The 17,748-nt window shown below is 45.4% G+C and overlaps 1 protein-coding gene across 1 annotated transcript in view; it reads left to right on the top strand.

The window, feature by feature from the left end:
- The window catches only part of syt7b (synaptotagmin VIIb), a 71,048-nt gene that overhangs the window by 52,876 nt on the left and 424 nt on the right, over positions 1–17,748 (top strand). Inside the window, exons 6-10 of the mRNA XM_076287339.1 lie at positions 12,711–12,834; positions 15,680–15,947; positions 16,222–16,391; positions 16,907–17,021; positions 17,442–17,641. Coding sequence (XP_076143454.1) covers positions 12,711–12,834; positions 15,680–15,947; positions 16,222–16,391; positions 16,907–17,021; positions 17,442–17,641 — 877 coding nt within the window. The remainder of the gene's footprint in view (positions 1–12,710; positions 12,835–15,679; positions 15,948–16,221; positions 16,392–16,906; positions 17,022–17,441; positions 17,642–17,748) is intronic.

Raw genomic sequence — 17,748 nt, 5'->3', positions numbered from 1 at the left:
CCAGCTGGATGGCCCTCCTCCTCCTCCACGCTCCTGAGGCATGCTGTGTTCCTCTGGTCCAAATGTCTCACGTCACTGCATCTAGCTGATGTCCACTGAATAAGACAACGTCTGTTTTGATAGCTTTTTGGCCTCTGGAAGGATTGCTGCACGCTGCCCAGGCAGCGGCTAACGCTCGGTACAGGGTCCGGCACAGATCTGGGGCACTTCCGTTCCAGAGCCTGATGTCCTCCAGCTGCTTATGTCTGCATGACCTGTCAAGTGCAGGCTAATAGGCAGGGGGCCACAGCAGTAAAGCTCTTTCATTGTATTCACTGGACTCTGGACCTCATCGTTTTTATTTCCACCTCATTGGCCTTAAGAAATCCGTGTGAGCTTTTTATATATAAAAAAAAAAACAACTTCTACTGGAGAGTGTTTGTTTACCCACAGTGTCATTGAACTCGGATATGGAAGCAGCAGCTGCCATTCTGCTCCGACCTAAAATCCAATTGGAGTGACCCCTTCTTGTATTTAGGTTTCAGTGCTGACCTGCTTGAGCGGCGCCCGAGTTCGGCTAAAAACAACAAATGTAGGTCAACCCGAAAGAGGACTTTTTATAAATGCCACTTCTGTCTTGCTGCTAGCGCTGAGTGCTATGCTGTTTGAGTCAGAACAGTGAAAGAATTAAATAAAGAGATGGGTTATATAATCCAGGCGCCTTTGAAGAGTCTCCTCCCGAGTGCAAACAGTGGAACTTTGCATGTGGCACCGTGCTGTCGCCTCAGCTCATTTGGTTTCTGTAAAAACTAATTGAATTGAAATGAAAACGAAGTGCTTGGTGGCATGTGTCCAGCTGAGGAACGGTGACTCTTAATGAAGGGAGTGTCACAGCCAAGAGGGTGCGCACACCCACAGACACACACTCGTACACAAACATAACCACTGACACACACACACACACACACACACACACACACTGCAGACTGCAGTCCTCCCTCAGGCCAAAGTCTCGGCATGGCCCCCTGAGCTTCCTGCTTCTGCTGGTATCCACACACTGCCTGCTGAGCTAAAAACAGAATAGGCAAGCATGGCTTCAACCACTGGTCACATGGTGTGTGTGTGTGTGTGTGTGTGTGTGTGTGTTGGGGGGTCCTCAGCTTGTCTGGAGGGCTCCTCAGAGAAGTGTTATGTAATTAATTCACAAGACTGGCAAAAAGGAAGAACCAGCATACACAGGGGAATCTCAAGGTTCCGACTTGAGAGAAGCTTTCTTGTATGATGCAAAAGAGCATCCCTAATTGAACTGAGGGAACGGAAAGTCGGACAGAAACCCATAAGAGCTCGGACTCCGAGAGCCTCACAGCGCTGTGCTTGAGCTCCAGGAAGGTGGCACTGTCTTGCAGCTGGAGGTCTGCTGCCCCCGACAACTCCACTAGCCCGGATCCGGATGGAGGGGAAGTGTCGGCGGGCTCGGTTCCTGCTTGCTTTAATCGCTGACTGCGCTACCGCCGCGACCCAAGGCTCATCCATCACCATCGACTGTCATGGGCGGGGGGCAAACGCAGGCAGGCGGCAAGGGGGATCTCATTTGAGGCGCCCTGTACTGGACCGTCAGCACAGTCAGGCGTGGTGGCCCCCAGTTAACTGTATGTTTATGGATGCGGTCCTCTGCTCTCACTCCTCCTTCATTATCCAGCCCTTCCTTCCTCAAACACCCCTCTCCATCATTCAGTCCCCGCCTAGTGGCATTAATCTCTCTCTCTCTCTTCTCTCTTGGCCTCACCCCCCTCCACCCCCAACCATCCACCTCCACATATTCCTGTCACCTCACCCATCGGCTGTTTATTGCCCCCCCCCACCCTTCCCTCTGCCATGCTCTGGTTTACCCCCCCCCCCACCCCCCCTTCCCCTGCGCGGGTCTGTGTGTGGCGGCAGTGGTGGCGGCGTCTCCTCCGGGGGTGTTGACTGCCTCTCTGATGGGATGATCTCAGTGCTGTGGTGGGCTGTCAGGCTGCATGATTGTCAGCGGGCGCCGGGGTTGGGTTACATCTGCATCAGCCACCGCTGAATATCAGAGCAGGGGAATGAAAATTCCCTACGGCCACCGAGAGAGCACCACGCCACGCACACACACACGCACACACACACACACACACATACATACACACACACACTCACGCTCACACACACACTCACACACACACACACACACACTCACGCAAATGCACACCACAGACTCACACACGTGTGACAGTGAGCAGTGGAACTGGCATACCCTGATTTCTCACATCCAAGCAAAAAAAAAAGCCACCCTCATAAATTCACACGTTTCTGTATTAAATCCAGGACAGAGGGGAGGCATAAGCAGACAGACAGAGAGATTGATAGATGGCAAGATAAAGAAGCACAGAGAGAACAAGGAAGAAATGGGGGGGAAATGAAGAGAAAGGGGAAAATAAGTGCTGTGTTCTGCGTACGCACACACAAAAGCGCTCGCAGTCCCTGAGGACAGGTTGTGTCCATTACATTGGATCTGCCACGGGGGAGCTCCAGATTGCTCGTAGGGAATCATGGGAGTGTTTTTATTTCCTCCACCACTCCGTTTATTTTTTATTTTTGTGAGCACAGTGCGATTCCCACCCACTCACAAGCACGACTCCTCATAAGGAGGCTCATCTCATAAACACTGTTTGCAGCTGTTGTGGAAATGGATAATATTGTGGCTCATACTGTAAGTGCATTTGCATGACAAACTTCACTCTCTGTTTGCTCTCAAACCCCCTCAGATAAAGCAAAGCATAATTTTATCAACAGCAGATTGTGGTTACAGCATGTTTGCCTTGTATAAGCGCATTGAAGATTACAAATGGGGGGGGTTAAATTGCGTTATGCTGTCATTTCCTTTATGCAAATCGAATTGTATTAGGATCATGAATCTTTGGGTCATCGTAACCATCTTAGCATTGTTATGATAGGACTGAATGTCTACAGCTTGCCCTGAGACCATAGAAATGCATTTTGAGACTTAAGACTCGTCTCTCAGGCCTCGCCAAAATGTCTGCCCTTATCTCAGTCTGTGGAGCAACAGATTTAATTCAATCGCAAGACAGCCGGCAAGTTCACTCTGCAGCAGAACGAAAGATAAATAATGCACGGTTAAAACAGGCCCCTGCTGTGCTGGGAGGCAGGTTTTCTGTCTAGTGGCTCCTGTAGAGTGGAGGGGAACTCGAGCATGGAGTAGGTTAGACTAAGCACCGCTCGGACCTGTCTTTATTCTGACTACTAAAGGCACGCTGAGAAGCACGCACCACGTCTTTTTGGCTGAGTGATGATCAAATGAGTGAGGGAGTCCTGCAGACTCAGTTCTCCTGGGACAATGGTGCAGCTCCAAGCCTCAGAGAGATGGGAGGAAGAGCGTACAGATAGATTGCACCTCAGATGAGAGGAGGATGGAGGTGAGGATGGAGGTCAGGTGAAGCATGGGGTCAAAAGTGCATAGTTCAGATGCCAATATGGACTATAGTGTGTGTGTGTGTGTGTGTGTGTTTACTGTATGTGTGACTGTGTGTGCCTATGTGTATGTATTGCATAGATCATTTGGTTTATTACTAGCTTCTGATGATGAGTAATGGTGTATGTTCCTGGGATAATGTGTTCCAGATGGTGGGCTTTTTGAATGTATAGAGGTTTAAGTGCATATTTACGATCAGCAGCTTTGTGTGTGTGTGTGTGTGTGTGTGTGTGTGTGTGTGTGTGTGAGAGTGAGTCTATCTGTGAGTTATGCACTCCTGTGCTGGTGGTGACCCAAAGGCCAGTCGTCCCCTTCGGGAGCCTCCTCCCCCAGGCTTGGTTAAGCGATAAGGTCTCAGGAGAGGGCCGTTCCTGTGGGACCGCGGGTCCAGACCTGGCTAATCGTTTACAGCCCTCAGGGTGCAGAGGCCAGATTCTCCTGCCACCGGGCAGGATGCCCTCCGAGACCACGATCACCGCTGGATTGGTTTAAGCTGGGGAAAGCTAATTGGCTTGGTGACTGTGAATTACTGTTCGGACATGGAAAGGTGGCTCACTGCAGCTTCCTCAGGATTTAGGATGTTAGTAGATACTAGATCTTGGAATGCTTAAACGTGTCATATTTACAGTGTCATATTAGTCATCAGTGTCATTTGTTTCACATATATACAGAGCTAGAATCAAATGTTAAGCTACCACATCAACCTTAGGTGATGTTGTGTCTGTATACTAAAGAACCATCTGAATCCCTGTCAGATCTTTATGAAAATGAGACAAGGTGATTGTGTTTATTGCCTTTTAATTGAACTGTCATATATGTTATACTGCCAATGTGACTTACAGACATAGTGTAAAGTCACAAGTACCCATAATTAAGTGCCCATTGTTAAGCCTCATTGAAAGTCAAAAATGTGAGCAGTGTTATACCATTTGATTTATAATAGCTTAATAAGGTAATCCTTTGTCTTTTGTGAAGTTTTCAAAAGAGCAGTGCCAAAAGAGATTCTCTCTCCAACCTTAATGGCATATTGAACACCATGGATTTGCATCTTTTGAAGTCTCAGGCTTCTGTTAGTTCTCAGCCTACTGCATGTTCTTGATTCCTCCCCCTTTCATTTTTGTCAAAGCACAGCAAAAGTAATTAGCCAGTGTGCTGGATTACAGGATGGCCAGCCCAGCTCCATCTCATGTAGTCTTTTAATCTCAGACTTAGAAGTCCAGGCTGTTGCAGGAGATCTTAGAGTTGTGCTGCTCCCGACTCCCTGTGGCACCTTCCTCATGAAGAATGAATGCCTCGCACGTGTGTGTGTGTGTGTGTGTGTGTGTGTGTGTGTGTTTGTTCCATCCCTCCAGGAACATGCTGCCACATTATTGGATTCAACTTCTTATTAGGTGATGCTGTCCATGTGGATTGATTCACTGTTTTATGCCTTAGGGCCACCATGTTAGTTTTGCCCAGTGTACTGTGACTCAAATCTACATAATTTTGTCTTTGCTTTTAGCAAGTCCCTCAGTCAGCACACAAGCAAATGGCCCCGGTTGTGTTTTCTCTCCGGTTGAGTCAGTGAGGTGCAGCTGGGAGAGCAGCAGCTGGCGGGTCGGGAGAGGCAGAGGGGATCCATCTGAGGAGCGGAGATGGCCTGAGAGCAGGAGAGAGGGGTCACACGGAGGGCAGTAAGCAGGCAGCGAACATGCCCACAGGTGGATCAAGCCCACTCTGTCCTCCAGCTCTGGAAGGTGTACGCAGGGGCGTCGAACTGGGGGTAAAAGTGGAACTGATTACCAGGGCCCCAAGGGGGGAGAGGGCCCTTGTAAAGTCTGGAAGATATGCATGAGGGTGGGAGGGTGTACGACTGAAGGTCCTGAAGTCTTGTCAAAACAGGCTTGTTACACCTCCAAGAACCACAATGGTTGCAAGAGATGACATTTTATTTCTCATAATATGCTTTTCTCAAGGTTTAGGCAACATTGCACATATGCCCATAAAGCAAGTCCACCTTGCCTTGGAGGTAGATCATTTTTACTACGTGAAAAAGGAATGATAGCCTATAATGGCTTGCTATGATCAGAAAGGACTCCATGCCTTGGTTACAGCAACCCTTCAAGGCAGATTGTGTCCTTGCCTTCACTATAAGCCCCTAGAGGAAAGTGCTGTCGCCATGGTGACTTGAACTGCAACCATTTCTTTCACAGCACTGTTGGGACGTCATGGTTATGATGCGGGGTCAGGAGTAATACAATTTCAGCCTGGTTTCCATCTTGTCGTAGAGCTTCAGGCAGCCTCTGAAGACTGAAACTGTATGGTCAGGCACTGACTGAGAGGTTTCAGAGAGAGAGAGAGAACACACTGCCAGCCAAGCTAAGGCGGCAGAGGAGTGGATTTATGTTCATTTGAAGGCCACATACCAGGATGAAAAATTGATGGAGATATTCCCAACCCAACACAGTGAAGAATATTTATATTCAACCCGAATTCCGAAAAAGTTGGGATGGTTTGTAAAATGTGAATAAAAAAAACAATGCTATGATTTACAAATCATGTCAACCCTGTATTTAATTGAGAATAGTTCAAAGACAATATATCAACTATTGAAGAAGAGGAATTTGACTATTTCATGAAAAATATAAGCACATTTTGAATTTGATGCCAATAACACATCTCAAAAAAGTTGGGACGGGGGCAACAAAAAGCTGGAAAAGTTGTGATGAAGTTTGAACAAAAGGTGGAACGTTTCACAACAAATTGGGTGAACTGGAACCATGAATGGGAATAAAAAAAGAGCATCCCAGAGATGGAGACAAGGGAGAGGGCTGAAAAAAATATTGGATGGCCGTGGTCTTTTGGACCTCAGATGGCACTGCATTAAAACAGATTTTTTTCTGTAGAGAAAATCATTCTAATAATCATTGTCTATGAGCACAGTTTAATGCTCCATTCACAAACGCTAGTGTAAACTTTACCATGCAAAGAATACATTTTATTTAGACATGATACAGAAATGCTACCATCTTATCTGAGCCTGAGCTCATTTAAAATGGACGGATGTAAAGTGGTCCAATCAAAATGTACAGTTCTTTTTGGAAATCATGGACTCTTCTGGGCTAAAGAGGAAGGGGACTATTCAACTATCGTATCCAACTTGTTGAACTTGAACTTGAACTATCCAGCGTATCCAACTTGTTGTAATGCTCAGTTCAAAACCCAGCATTCATGACAGTGTGCAGGTGCATTAGTGCCTATGGCATGGGCATGTTGCACATCTGGCCAGGCACAATCAGTTCTGAATGATGTACACAGGTTTAAAGCAACATATACTGTCATTCAGACTATGTCTTTTCAGGGAATACCTTGAATATTTCAGGAAAACAATGGCAAAATGAATTCTGCACATATTTAAACAGCATTTCTCCATAGAGAATGAGTCCAGGTGCTAAAATGGCCTGTCTGCAGTCCAGACCTGTCTAATTGGGTGCATCATGGAATGAAAAACATGATTAAGAAGTCCCCAGACTGTTGAGATGTAGAAATCATATATTGGGCAGGAATGGGACCACATTTCATTCTCAAAAACTCTAGCAACTGGTTTCTTCAGTTCATAAACATTTACAGAATGTTGTTAAATGAAGAGGTGAAGCAACACAGTGGTAAAAATGCCCCTGTTCCAACTTTTTGGAGACGTGTTTCTGGCAAAATTAACATATTTTTTTAAAAAAAACAATAACATTTCTCTCCTTCATACGACGGAGTTTTAGGGCCACACATGAAGAAAAAAAATATTTTTGCCATGGCGAGATTAAACTCGACATGTTGACTTTAAAGTGGGTAAGGCCACCGCACATCCAAATAACTGCCCTTCATGACCCACAGGCCGTCACTGTCCATAGGTTAACATGGCAAAGCTCATTTTTCTAAAACTGCTTTTCCATGTCTCACCTGCAATACATATAGGAGGCTATAAACACAGATATGTATAAGTATATAGGCCTATACTCTTTTGATCCTGTGAGGGAATATGTGTGCATTTACTTAGAATACATGGGGTTGCCTGGTCGGGAGGACAGCTTCATTCGTCCCTCCATAGACATTCAGCAATAGGCTGTTTTGCATCCATTACAGACAAACATGCAATGTGAAAGTCTGGGATTGGGGAGAGCACTTAGCATAAGTAGTCTAGTGCATAAGCATGAAGTTGAACCTTTAGATGAAAAACACTCTTTAATAGGCCTACAATAAATAAATAAACCGCTACGTTTACTTTTGACCATCGCATTTATCGCCTGTAACTCCGTGATAACAGTAAAGTATTTGGCTGAGCAACGGAGGTTAATATATTCTGTTTTGTCCACATGATGTAGGCCTATGTCTAATCATTGTTGCACTCGAAGAAAACTGCAATGTTTCATTCGTCCTCCCTTTCAATCGTCCCGGCGCGGCTTATTGCTGAGTGTGTTGTAACATGCTCTGGAAATTCACAATTGCGTCGCCGTTTAAAAAAAAAAAAAAAACATAGTAATTGTGAATTTCCAGAGCGTGTTACAACACACTCAGCAATAAGACTCCTACAGCAAAGATGGCAACATTTCCAGAAAGGTACTGGCTTGATGAAATTCATTCTGGACTCTCTATTCGACCACATAAAGACCTCGGGATACTTCGGTTTGGCTTTAGGGACCCTCTACTCACTACCACGTAAGTGTTATGTTGTTTGGAACTGTAGAAGAGGTATAAAAATAGCGTTTTGTAGCGGCGAAATTGAAATGCCCTGCTCACTTCCAGGCTACGAGTTGTGACTGAAAACGGTACAATCGAACTTTCTCAAAACACATCCGAATGACATGATTTTGATGTCAACTCAACGTATGTACCCCCAATCATCCGTAAATCGATCTAAAGTGCATTTTACTCCGGATAATTCCTTTAATGTCGACACGTCGAGATTAAAGTCAACATGATATTTCAACTTTATTCTCGAAATGTCGAGTTTAATGTCGACATGACGACTTTAAAGTCGACATGTCGAGTTTAATCTCGTCATGGTAAAAAATATTTTTTTCTTCATGTGTGGCCCTAATACTCCGTCATACCTTCAGCAGTTGATATGTTGTCTTTGAGCTATTCTCAATGAAATATTGGGTTGAAATGATTTGTTATTCACACTTTACAAAACGTCCCAACTTTTTCGGAATTGGTTTGTATATGACTGTATGTGTTATTTGTGTGCATGTTCTTGAATGTGTTTGTCTTGTATGCAGTTTGGGGGTGGGGAGTAGGCGTGGGTGGAGGTGGGGTGGGATGTTGTGGGGGGTAGGCAGGTGGTATAAGGGTGTGGGGAGGTTGGAGGTGGGATGGTGTTTAAAGTTCCTGTGCTAAAGTTAGTTAATTAGCTCGAGTAACAGGCAAACTGAATGATTTATTCCGTGTCCAAAAGAGAGATTCATTGGCACCACACAGAAGCAATAACAATAAAACAATACACAAAATGATATTGATCTTCTCTTATAGCTTATTCAGAGAAAAGTTTATGTTGTAACGTTAAGGTACACTGGCTTAGAATCCTATAGGTCAGTGTTATGGGCACACACGCCTATTTAGGAGACCGGAACTAAGTACCATTTCGTTCTATTGACGAAGCCTGAAATGCTTGATCTTGGTAAACTAAAGTATCTTTGGTATGGGAGTGTGGGGTGGGTGAAGATGGGATGGTTTGGAGTGGGCAGGGTTGTCCCTCTATGGAATCTCTCAGCAGCTCTGGTGCAGACTGGCTCCTTCTCCACATCTGTGATTGGCTGGTGGTGCAGGTAACTTTTTAATGGAAACGGATATTATCACAGGCTATATGGTTCCCATAGCAGCATCAACGCTCTGACTGACCGCATGCATGGGCATATCAGTAGGTGTGTAGGCTATAAGAGTTTATAGTGTAGTTGTGCATGCGTAGGAATGGGAATCCCATGACTGGCTCACCAGCACCTGTGATATATCCTGTATGTGTGTGTGTGTGTGTCTGTCTGTCTGTCTGTCTGCTGGCCCCTGTGACCTCACTGGAAAGCCTCCCTTTCCACACATCCCAGGTGTGCCCTCCATCTCTCAGCCGTTGCCTTGCCAACGAATGGCGCAGCCTCCTTCGCTGGTGGTGTTTTGGGGGAGACGTTCAATTGAGTCTGGGCTCCATCGCCCATTTCTGGCAGCCTCCACCCACTGCAGGCTAAACTGGCCCGAACTGACACGATGCCTCGTTGGGTTCGCCCTCCAGCAGAAAACAGTGTGTTAGTTTTGGCAACTCCGGCAAGCCCTCAGCCAAAGCCAATGGCACGGGAAGTCAGCGTGGACTAGGTGACATATCTCATGCAGCTCGCTGGCATTTGTTCTTATCAGCATGGTGGTGAGGACGGATATACGCCCGTCTAGCATACCAGAATCAAGTCCATTCTCTCTGTGTGTCTGTCTCAATCTGGCGGCTGTATGCTGAAGTCTAAGTGGGGCTGAGTCACATTGGGACAGGTTTCTGATTGGTGCATGCAGCTCACTCTGTCATTAACCCAGACCGAGACCTCAGCAAGCTTTTTTCATCGGGCGAAATTCGATGCTGGACAAACATGAAAACGGCTTCTGTTCCGCAACATTGGCAGACCTGCCCTTCCATCACCACCCCAGGGTCGGGTGGTGGGGCTGTTCAGAATGAGTAGTCACTCGAGTTCAGCCACCTGAAGCAGACAGGAGAAAGAGGGTGGTCAAGGCTGGCTAGAGTGCACTGGGATGAGCTTTGGGTGTCAAAGACAACCCAGTCTTTGTGAACCAAAGCATCGAGTATTGTCTGATGTAATATATAGCTTATGTGTTCTAAAAGGAGCTGTCCACCTGCTTTGCCTCTTTGTAGTACACTATACATTTTACTTTGTGCCTCAGCCTGTGTTTGTGTGCCCTCGGCATTCTAGCTCATAATATCACCCCCCTTATTAGCTTTCTCTTACCATGCTGTTGCTTTTCTTGTTTTTTTCCTACTAGGCTATTTGATAAGTTTCTTAACATGATTAATCAATGCTCTACTGTTCCAAATTAGGCTTTTTTGTTCCTCACATAATTACAGAACCTAGCTACCAGTGTTGCATCATTCCTTTCACACCAAATCTGAGAAGGGATATCCGTGGTCTTGTTAAAACACTGAGAAACTGAATCCTATCTGGTTTAACCACAGTAATTTTTCCCTGCCTGCTGCACGGTTCATAGAAGGGATATCATACCCCAAATCCCTCGGGGAATGTTGTAATCATGTTTTTAATTGAGATTATGTAATTTTCTCCCCTGTTACAAAAGAAAATTAAGTTTACTTTAGATTTTGTGCTGGTAGTCTTTCCACTGTGCCCAAGGAATATTTAGTTGTGGTAATGTCAGAGCTTGCATCTCCAGCAGTCATTGAAACTTGCTTTGCGCTACCATCTTCAGTAAGCGAATAGGGCTTAATTTGCATGTATGCATAACCACAGGACACATGCACTCATGTAGATGAAATAGTTCCTTTGTTGCCTTTTTCAGTTTCATTGTTAAACTCTTTGATTCTTTATATTTGACAGCCAAAATGCTGTTGCCTTTTCACAATCCATACTGTCTTCCTCCTCCTCCTCCTCCTCCTCTCTTTCTCTCCTACTTCTTTTTTTTTCTCATTCTTGCTGCCTCTCTGCCTCCAGACATTCTCTTCCCTCAGTCACCTTCATCTTCCTCTTCGTGTGTGTGTGTGTGTGTGTGTGTGTGTGTGTGTGTGTGTGTGTGTGTGTCTTCAGTTGGTATGTTCTTTTGTCCATGTTAACAGTTTCTTTTCTTCCTCTTGGTTTATTTAGACTGAGGTTTTTTTTTACTGTTGGTGGTGTTTCCAGGTGCTTTTCTGTTCCTTCTCCTACCTTCCCCCCCTTTTCTTTTTACAGCAGTGAGTGAATTGTGTTGACGTGTGCCTCGCTCTCAATCTTTAAGTTCATTCTGTTAATCCTCCGACTCCTAACTGACAAATCTCTCTGTCGGTCTTTTTCCCCTTGTCACAGATAAATCTTCTAATCCGCCGCCCACTCTCTCCGTTCATTCTTTTCACAGCACCTTCCCGTGATCAGTCCTTTTCTCCTCCCGCGTAATGTTTCATAACTCATCCTCCTCGCTCGTTTCTCATTCTGCCTAGTGCGTCGCGCTCTCTCATTAGTGTTATTCTTCCGAGTGCCTGGTGTCATTTCTGTGTTTATTTGTGCTATTTGTCCCTTCCTCGCACACTTGCCATATTATATAGGTATCTTTTTTTCTCTCTCTTTGACTTCTTGTTTCATTTTCTCTCCATTTCTCTCTCTCTCTCTCTCTCTCTCTCTCTCTCTCGCTCCCTCTTTCTTGGTCATTATCTTTATGATATTGTGCAGGGATGCATTTGCAATTCATCTCAATGTTCTGTGTTCTACTTCAGAAACTTGAGCACACAAGGAGGCAACGCATCCATTTGACTTTCATGTAGCCTTCAATAAGTTTTTCTTTCAGGGTAGTTGTTGTAGACCAGAATAACATAGTTGCATCAGCCTCTGAGCCTCCATACTGTGACATAGAGATGAAACAATGCCCAGCTCTCTCTCTCTCTGTCCCTTTGTCTAATGTGTAGAGTATGAGAGCAGAAGAACCGTTTGTGTTATGTGCATTCATTTTACACGAGCCTGGAACTTGACTGTTTGTCTATATTGCAGCACACCCAAAAAACTATTTCTCTATGCTTTTTAGGTCAAAGAGATCTGATTTCTTTAGAGGTCTTTTCCCACCATGTATTTCAACTTGTGAATACATTTTCTAAATCCGCTATTGACCTCTTCTTCTACGTGCACTTTTCTGTGCTATAGTTGTTATGACTACCACCTACAGTAACACTGAATGAATCGGTAAAACCCCGTGTAAGAAACAACAGAGTTTGTTCCACTGATTGACATTCATTTTGTATCATTTCCCATCACCTTCTTGATTATAATGTCAGATTTAACAGTACATATTCCTATGGCCTTACTTCCTACATGAGAAATGTCACCATTGCAGCCCAGGTAGGTCCACCTGACTAGGGGGAGACTCTCAGCTCTCTATATCCAAGTATCTAGTATCTCCTCAATGCAAGTCTGTGGAGCTCCTCTTTTCCTGGAACAGAGGCGAGATTCTCCCGCCCTCCCTTTCTCCTCACCATCCAATGACACACTTATCTCTCCCGCAGGGGCGCAAACAACAAGCCAGGAAGCAGCCCCAGGGGTCAGACACCAGATGATGCCGGCCGCCGTCAGGACGCCAACTCCTCAGTGTCAGACCTGGCTAACTCACTCACCAGCGACATGCTAATGGTACGAACACAAGTACGGAAATCTTTTCTCTTTATCTGCTTCACGGTCACACCGTCTACATCTCTTGCCATTTTTTTGTATAACAATGTCAAAGAGGAGTTATCTGAAGAGTATTCCATAATTATGATTCTTTGCCAGTGCAATGACAGAATCCCAATCTATAACCCTAGGGAGTGTCATCGAAAATTAATCTCACAAAGAAACAGCCACCCCCAGAGTCTCATTAAAATCTCTGAATCAGCAATTATTTTCATTTGTTAATTTGCTCTCCCTGTCAGTACTGGCAGCATTGCATGCATTTAGCATCCTCCAACCACACCATAGCCTGTCAAACGGGAGCGGCGTGTCAAAGTGAAAGCGCTTCATTTAAAGGAGCCTGATAATTACAACTGGAGGATAAAGCTGTGAGAACGGGGTGGTCTGGGCCGGGCCCAGCCTGTGTGTTATTATGTGGGTGGAAAACCCTTTTTAAAGAGACTCTGATGATGGTTAATGATGGTGCTTTGGCGCAGCCTATGCCAGAGGGACTTGCAGTAGGGGGGCTGGCACTTAACTTTTGCCTCACCAAAGGAGAGGTAGAGCAGGTTATGGCAGTCTCAACCTCACTTTGACAGCGGTTTGATCCTACTCTTCAGTGGTCTGATTGATTTGGATTTTAATTGGTCCCGCCACACTGCTTCTTGTATACTTAATGATGTTGTGCTGGTTGCACTGATTGCAATTGCATATCAACTGAAAGCTGTGATAATAATGTTCCAGTTGCATTGCCGTTTCCAGCAGTACACTTTTGTTTCCTATATTACTGCATGTTGCATGGCTTCCTCCTCCAGTTCAAAAGCCTTCAGCAGTCATTGACTAAACTGACTGTGGCACATTGCAGGGGTCTTACGAACTGAATAGGATACCAAATCATAACATTTGTGCGGCAGTTCGTTTACATTCCTCCAGCGTGCCCCGTGATCTCAGGGGCATTGTATTGCTCGTGGGAGGTGACACGCACACAAACGTGAGCCTCCCTGGATTTGCTTCCCCATTTTCTGAAGCATTTGAAAGGAGCAGCGTGGCCACATAGCGGAGACCTGAAGGCAACATTTACAAAAGTGTAATGAGATTACCAGCAACCCTTGATACAGCTAATACTGGCTGAACCGATATCTTCAGTGAGTAATGGGGCCCTCAGGCAAGTCCAAAGTGGAATAAAAGTGTAGGTTGTAAAATTAAGTCAGTTTCTGCATCCTGTGATTCAGTTCCATTCTCAAGACTTTTGAAAAGAAAAGGTGCACAAAGGAACTGTGTGTCAAGAGTCCAGGTGAGACCAGGAAGTGCTGGGCCTGTCCACCCACAGTGCTATATTTGTGGGCTGTACTGGCTGTAGGAGCCCCAGCACAGCGGCAGTGTGTAAATCGCAGTCCTCACACAGTCCTCCAGAAGGTAATTTGCTGACTTTGTGACAGAGCAGAACACACGCTGATTGTGTTGATTACGGCCCTGTAATAGTTATTAATGCTCACTGGACGGGCGCGAGCAGCCAAGCTCTTCAGATGGAGGTGGGCAGAACGTCCTCCATCTTCATGACGTATGTTTATGAGCCACAAATAGATCTCATTCAAGTCTGAAGCCTTGATTTGTCATTTTGAGATGAAGATGTTTTATTCTCTGGGGCGTGTATTCTACATGCGACTGTTAATCATTTAATATATGTATCATTATATGAAATATAACCATAAGGTTTCATCATACTAATATATATGGAAATCTGTAATCTTTCGATAATCCTGTCTTTATAATAGCCCATTGCATATATTCAGAGTAGTCCATGCATCAGTACATAGTCACTCACTGTTACGAGTGGACTCCTGAGAATTGAGAATATTTTTATATTTTGAGTCCATTATAATTCAGAGAAGGGTTCACCACGCAAAACAACAGAGGAAGGTCTGATTTTTACACTCCCACCAACTTTTATGAGGACTGAAAATAAATTACTCATAAATCCACAGCACAGAAAAAGGCCTCCTGGTCCCCATTGGTTTCAGGAGCACAGCATTGTTGCCTCTGTGTTAGGTAATCAAAATGCACAAATGAACTGAACAAAATGGCAAAATGCACTTATGAACTGCATGAAAGTGCAGACTCACAGCCTTTTGAAGACTTTTACTGGCTTCTGCCTGCACATAGTGTATTGACTCCTGTGTCATTTGGTCCCGTAAACATATCAGCTTCAGAATCTACCATCTATAACAAATAACCTGCTGTGTGTACAGTGTATGGGTACTTACTTTCAGTAGGTAGAAGGTAAGAAATACAATGCGGTCAATAGTGCTCATAATTGCAGGTTTGACCAGTGGAATGGGGATGTCTGTGAGCGGCAACTGCCATCTTGAGTGACACATGAAGAGCGGTGGTGGTCTTGTTTCTGGAGTGTGAAATGACAGGGAGGTCAAGCAGGTAGAAGCCTGACATGATCCTCTGGCAAGGAGCAAGAATGGGCTTGTAAAACATTTATTTCAGATATTCTCAGTCTTTGTATTACATCTTAGTCACCATAGTGCCATTAGCAGGAGCTAAATGGTTCATAAAAAATAAACTATGAACTCATGGGTATGTTGTGGTTTTTCCAGAGTTTAATTTAATCAAGACTTATATTTGCTGGCAAAGTGTTGTAACTGCAGTCTTAATCAAACTGCACACAGCATAGCAGGCATACGTATACGTATGCTAAGTATATTTCTGTGTGTTTTTAATTCCCCATATCATCTTCATCTTTAATTCTTCGCTCCACCATCATGCTCTGTTTTTGTCCTGCAGTGAAACAGAAGCCTTTTTCTCCGTCTTCTGTTCACAGCTGTCTCCTGGCTCAGAGGAGGATGATCATGAGGGGCCCATAGTTGAGAAGCTTGGGCGCATCCAGTTCAGTTTGGGCTACAATTTCCAGGACTCCACTCTCACAGTCAAGATACTGAAGGGCCAGGACCTACCTGCCAAGGATTTTTCCGGAACCTCCGACCCCTTCGTCAAAATATACCTGCTGCCTGACAAGAAGCACAAGCTGGAGACCAAGGTCAAAAGGAAGAACCTCAATCCGCACTGGAACGAGACATTCCTCTTCGAAGGTCAGATGAACCATTAAGAGCCTTTTGACTCCTGCTGTCAAGTTTACTTGTCATTCCTCTTCCATTAGCTGGCACTACCTGTCAGTGTCTAATATATTTTCAGTCTATACAGCAGAGATAGGCCTATAAATATTTAGACTATAAATATGGATGTCATGTGAGGTAAATATGTTAATGTCAGAGGAGTCCAAGAAGCTCTACAAAGGAAGTGTGCTCAGATGTTGCCATCTTTGCTCTTCTTGGCTCTCACCTTGCGTTATCTCTGTCTTCCCAGGATTCCCTTTTGACAAGGTAGTCCAGCGCACATTGTACCTGCAGGTCCTAGATTACGACCGCTTCAGCAGAAACGACCCCATCGGCGAGGTGTCCATTCCCCTCAACAAAGTGGAGCTGGCGCACATGCAGACCTTCTGGAAGGAGCTGAAACCGTGCAGTGATGGCAGCGTGAGTGGCACACACAGAACGAACAAGAGAGAAAGAGAGAGGACAGAGAGAGAGAGAGGGAGAGAGAGAGAGAGGACAGGGAAGAGAGAGGAGAGAGGGAGAGAGGACAGGGGAGAGAGAGAGGGAGAGGGAAAGAGGGAGGACAGGGAAGATGCAAAAACAGGAAAGATGTCGAGCGACAATCAGAATAATAAATGCTGAGTGGGGGAATGGAGGAATGGAAAGTGGGTCAGAAACAGGACCGACAGAAGGAAGAAGCTCAGGGAGGAACAGAGAGATGGTAAGTTAAACGGAGTGTGGAGGATAGATGGGTGGATGGTGTGATGGGCATGAGAGAGGCATCCAGGAGAGGGAGGGCGCCAAAGGACAGATGAGGACAACACTGAGCCTGGGCATTCAATGGGGGGGGGGGAGACAGGACATTGACAGGAGTCTGGGAGTAAATCGGTCTCGAGCAGTGACGGCCGGGCTGTCAGCTCTCGTCCCCATTAACTGTGTCCGCTTCTGCTCTCCAGGGGAGTCGAGGGGACCTGCTGGTGTCGCTCTGCTACAACCCCACTGCCAACACAATCACTGTGAGCATCATTAAGGCCCGCAACCTCAAAGCCATGGACATCGGAGGAACCTCCGGTAGGAATCTAACATCGCCATTAAAGGACCACTGGTGATACGGTGGTAGTGGGTAGGGATTTAACCTCGCCATTAAAGGACCATTGGTGGTCCTGTGGTAGTGGGTAGGGATTGGCTTCGCCATTAAATGACCATTGGTGGCACTGTGGACATACAAACTGATGTGTACTACTGATGCAGTAGTAATTCCAAGCTAAGATCCCATATGCACTGTAGCTTGAATGTTATTCTCTTACTGTAAGTCGCTTTGGATAAAAGCGTCTGCTAAATGAATACATGTAAATGTAAACTGAGATTTGACATTGTTCTGGGTAGGACCAAAGCAGTCGTTTTGTCACTCTCGTGTTTGCTCCATCCACCACAGTAGTCCTAACTGGCCTTGTACAGTGTCTCAACGCTCCTCCTGCCACTGCTTTGCAGATCCGTATGTGAAGGTGTGGCTGATGCACAAAGACAAGCGGGTGGAGAAGAAGAAGACAGTGGTGATGAAGCGCTGTTTGAACCCCGTCTTCAACGAGTCCTTCCCCTTCGACGTCCCCGCCCACGTCCTGAGAGAAACCACCATCATCATCACGGTCATGGATAAAGACAAGTTCAGTCGCAATGATGTCATTGGCAAGGTACTGCATGGGCTTCTCTTTATTTTCTTTCTCCTGCACACACACACACACACAAACACACACATACACACAAACAGGAAAGCAAATGTGTGTATCAGGTATGACCA

The sequence above is a fragment of the Alosa pseudoharengus genome, unplaced genomic scaffold, assembly GCF_046254945.1.
Source record: "Alosa pseudoharengus isolate Yale_2024_CS ecotype anadromous, Long Island Sound unplaced genomic scaffold, YU_APseudo_1.1 YU_APseudo_1.1_scf_16, whole genome shotgun sequence".
NCBI classification, from domain to species: Eukaryota; Metazoa; Chordata; class Actinopteri; order Clupeiformes; family Clupeidae; genus Alosa; species Alosa pseudoharengus.
Note: the sequence above shows the minus strand (reverse complement) of the source record. Positions and strands in the feature narration are given on the sequence as shown.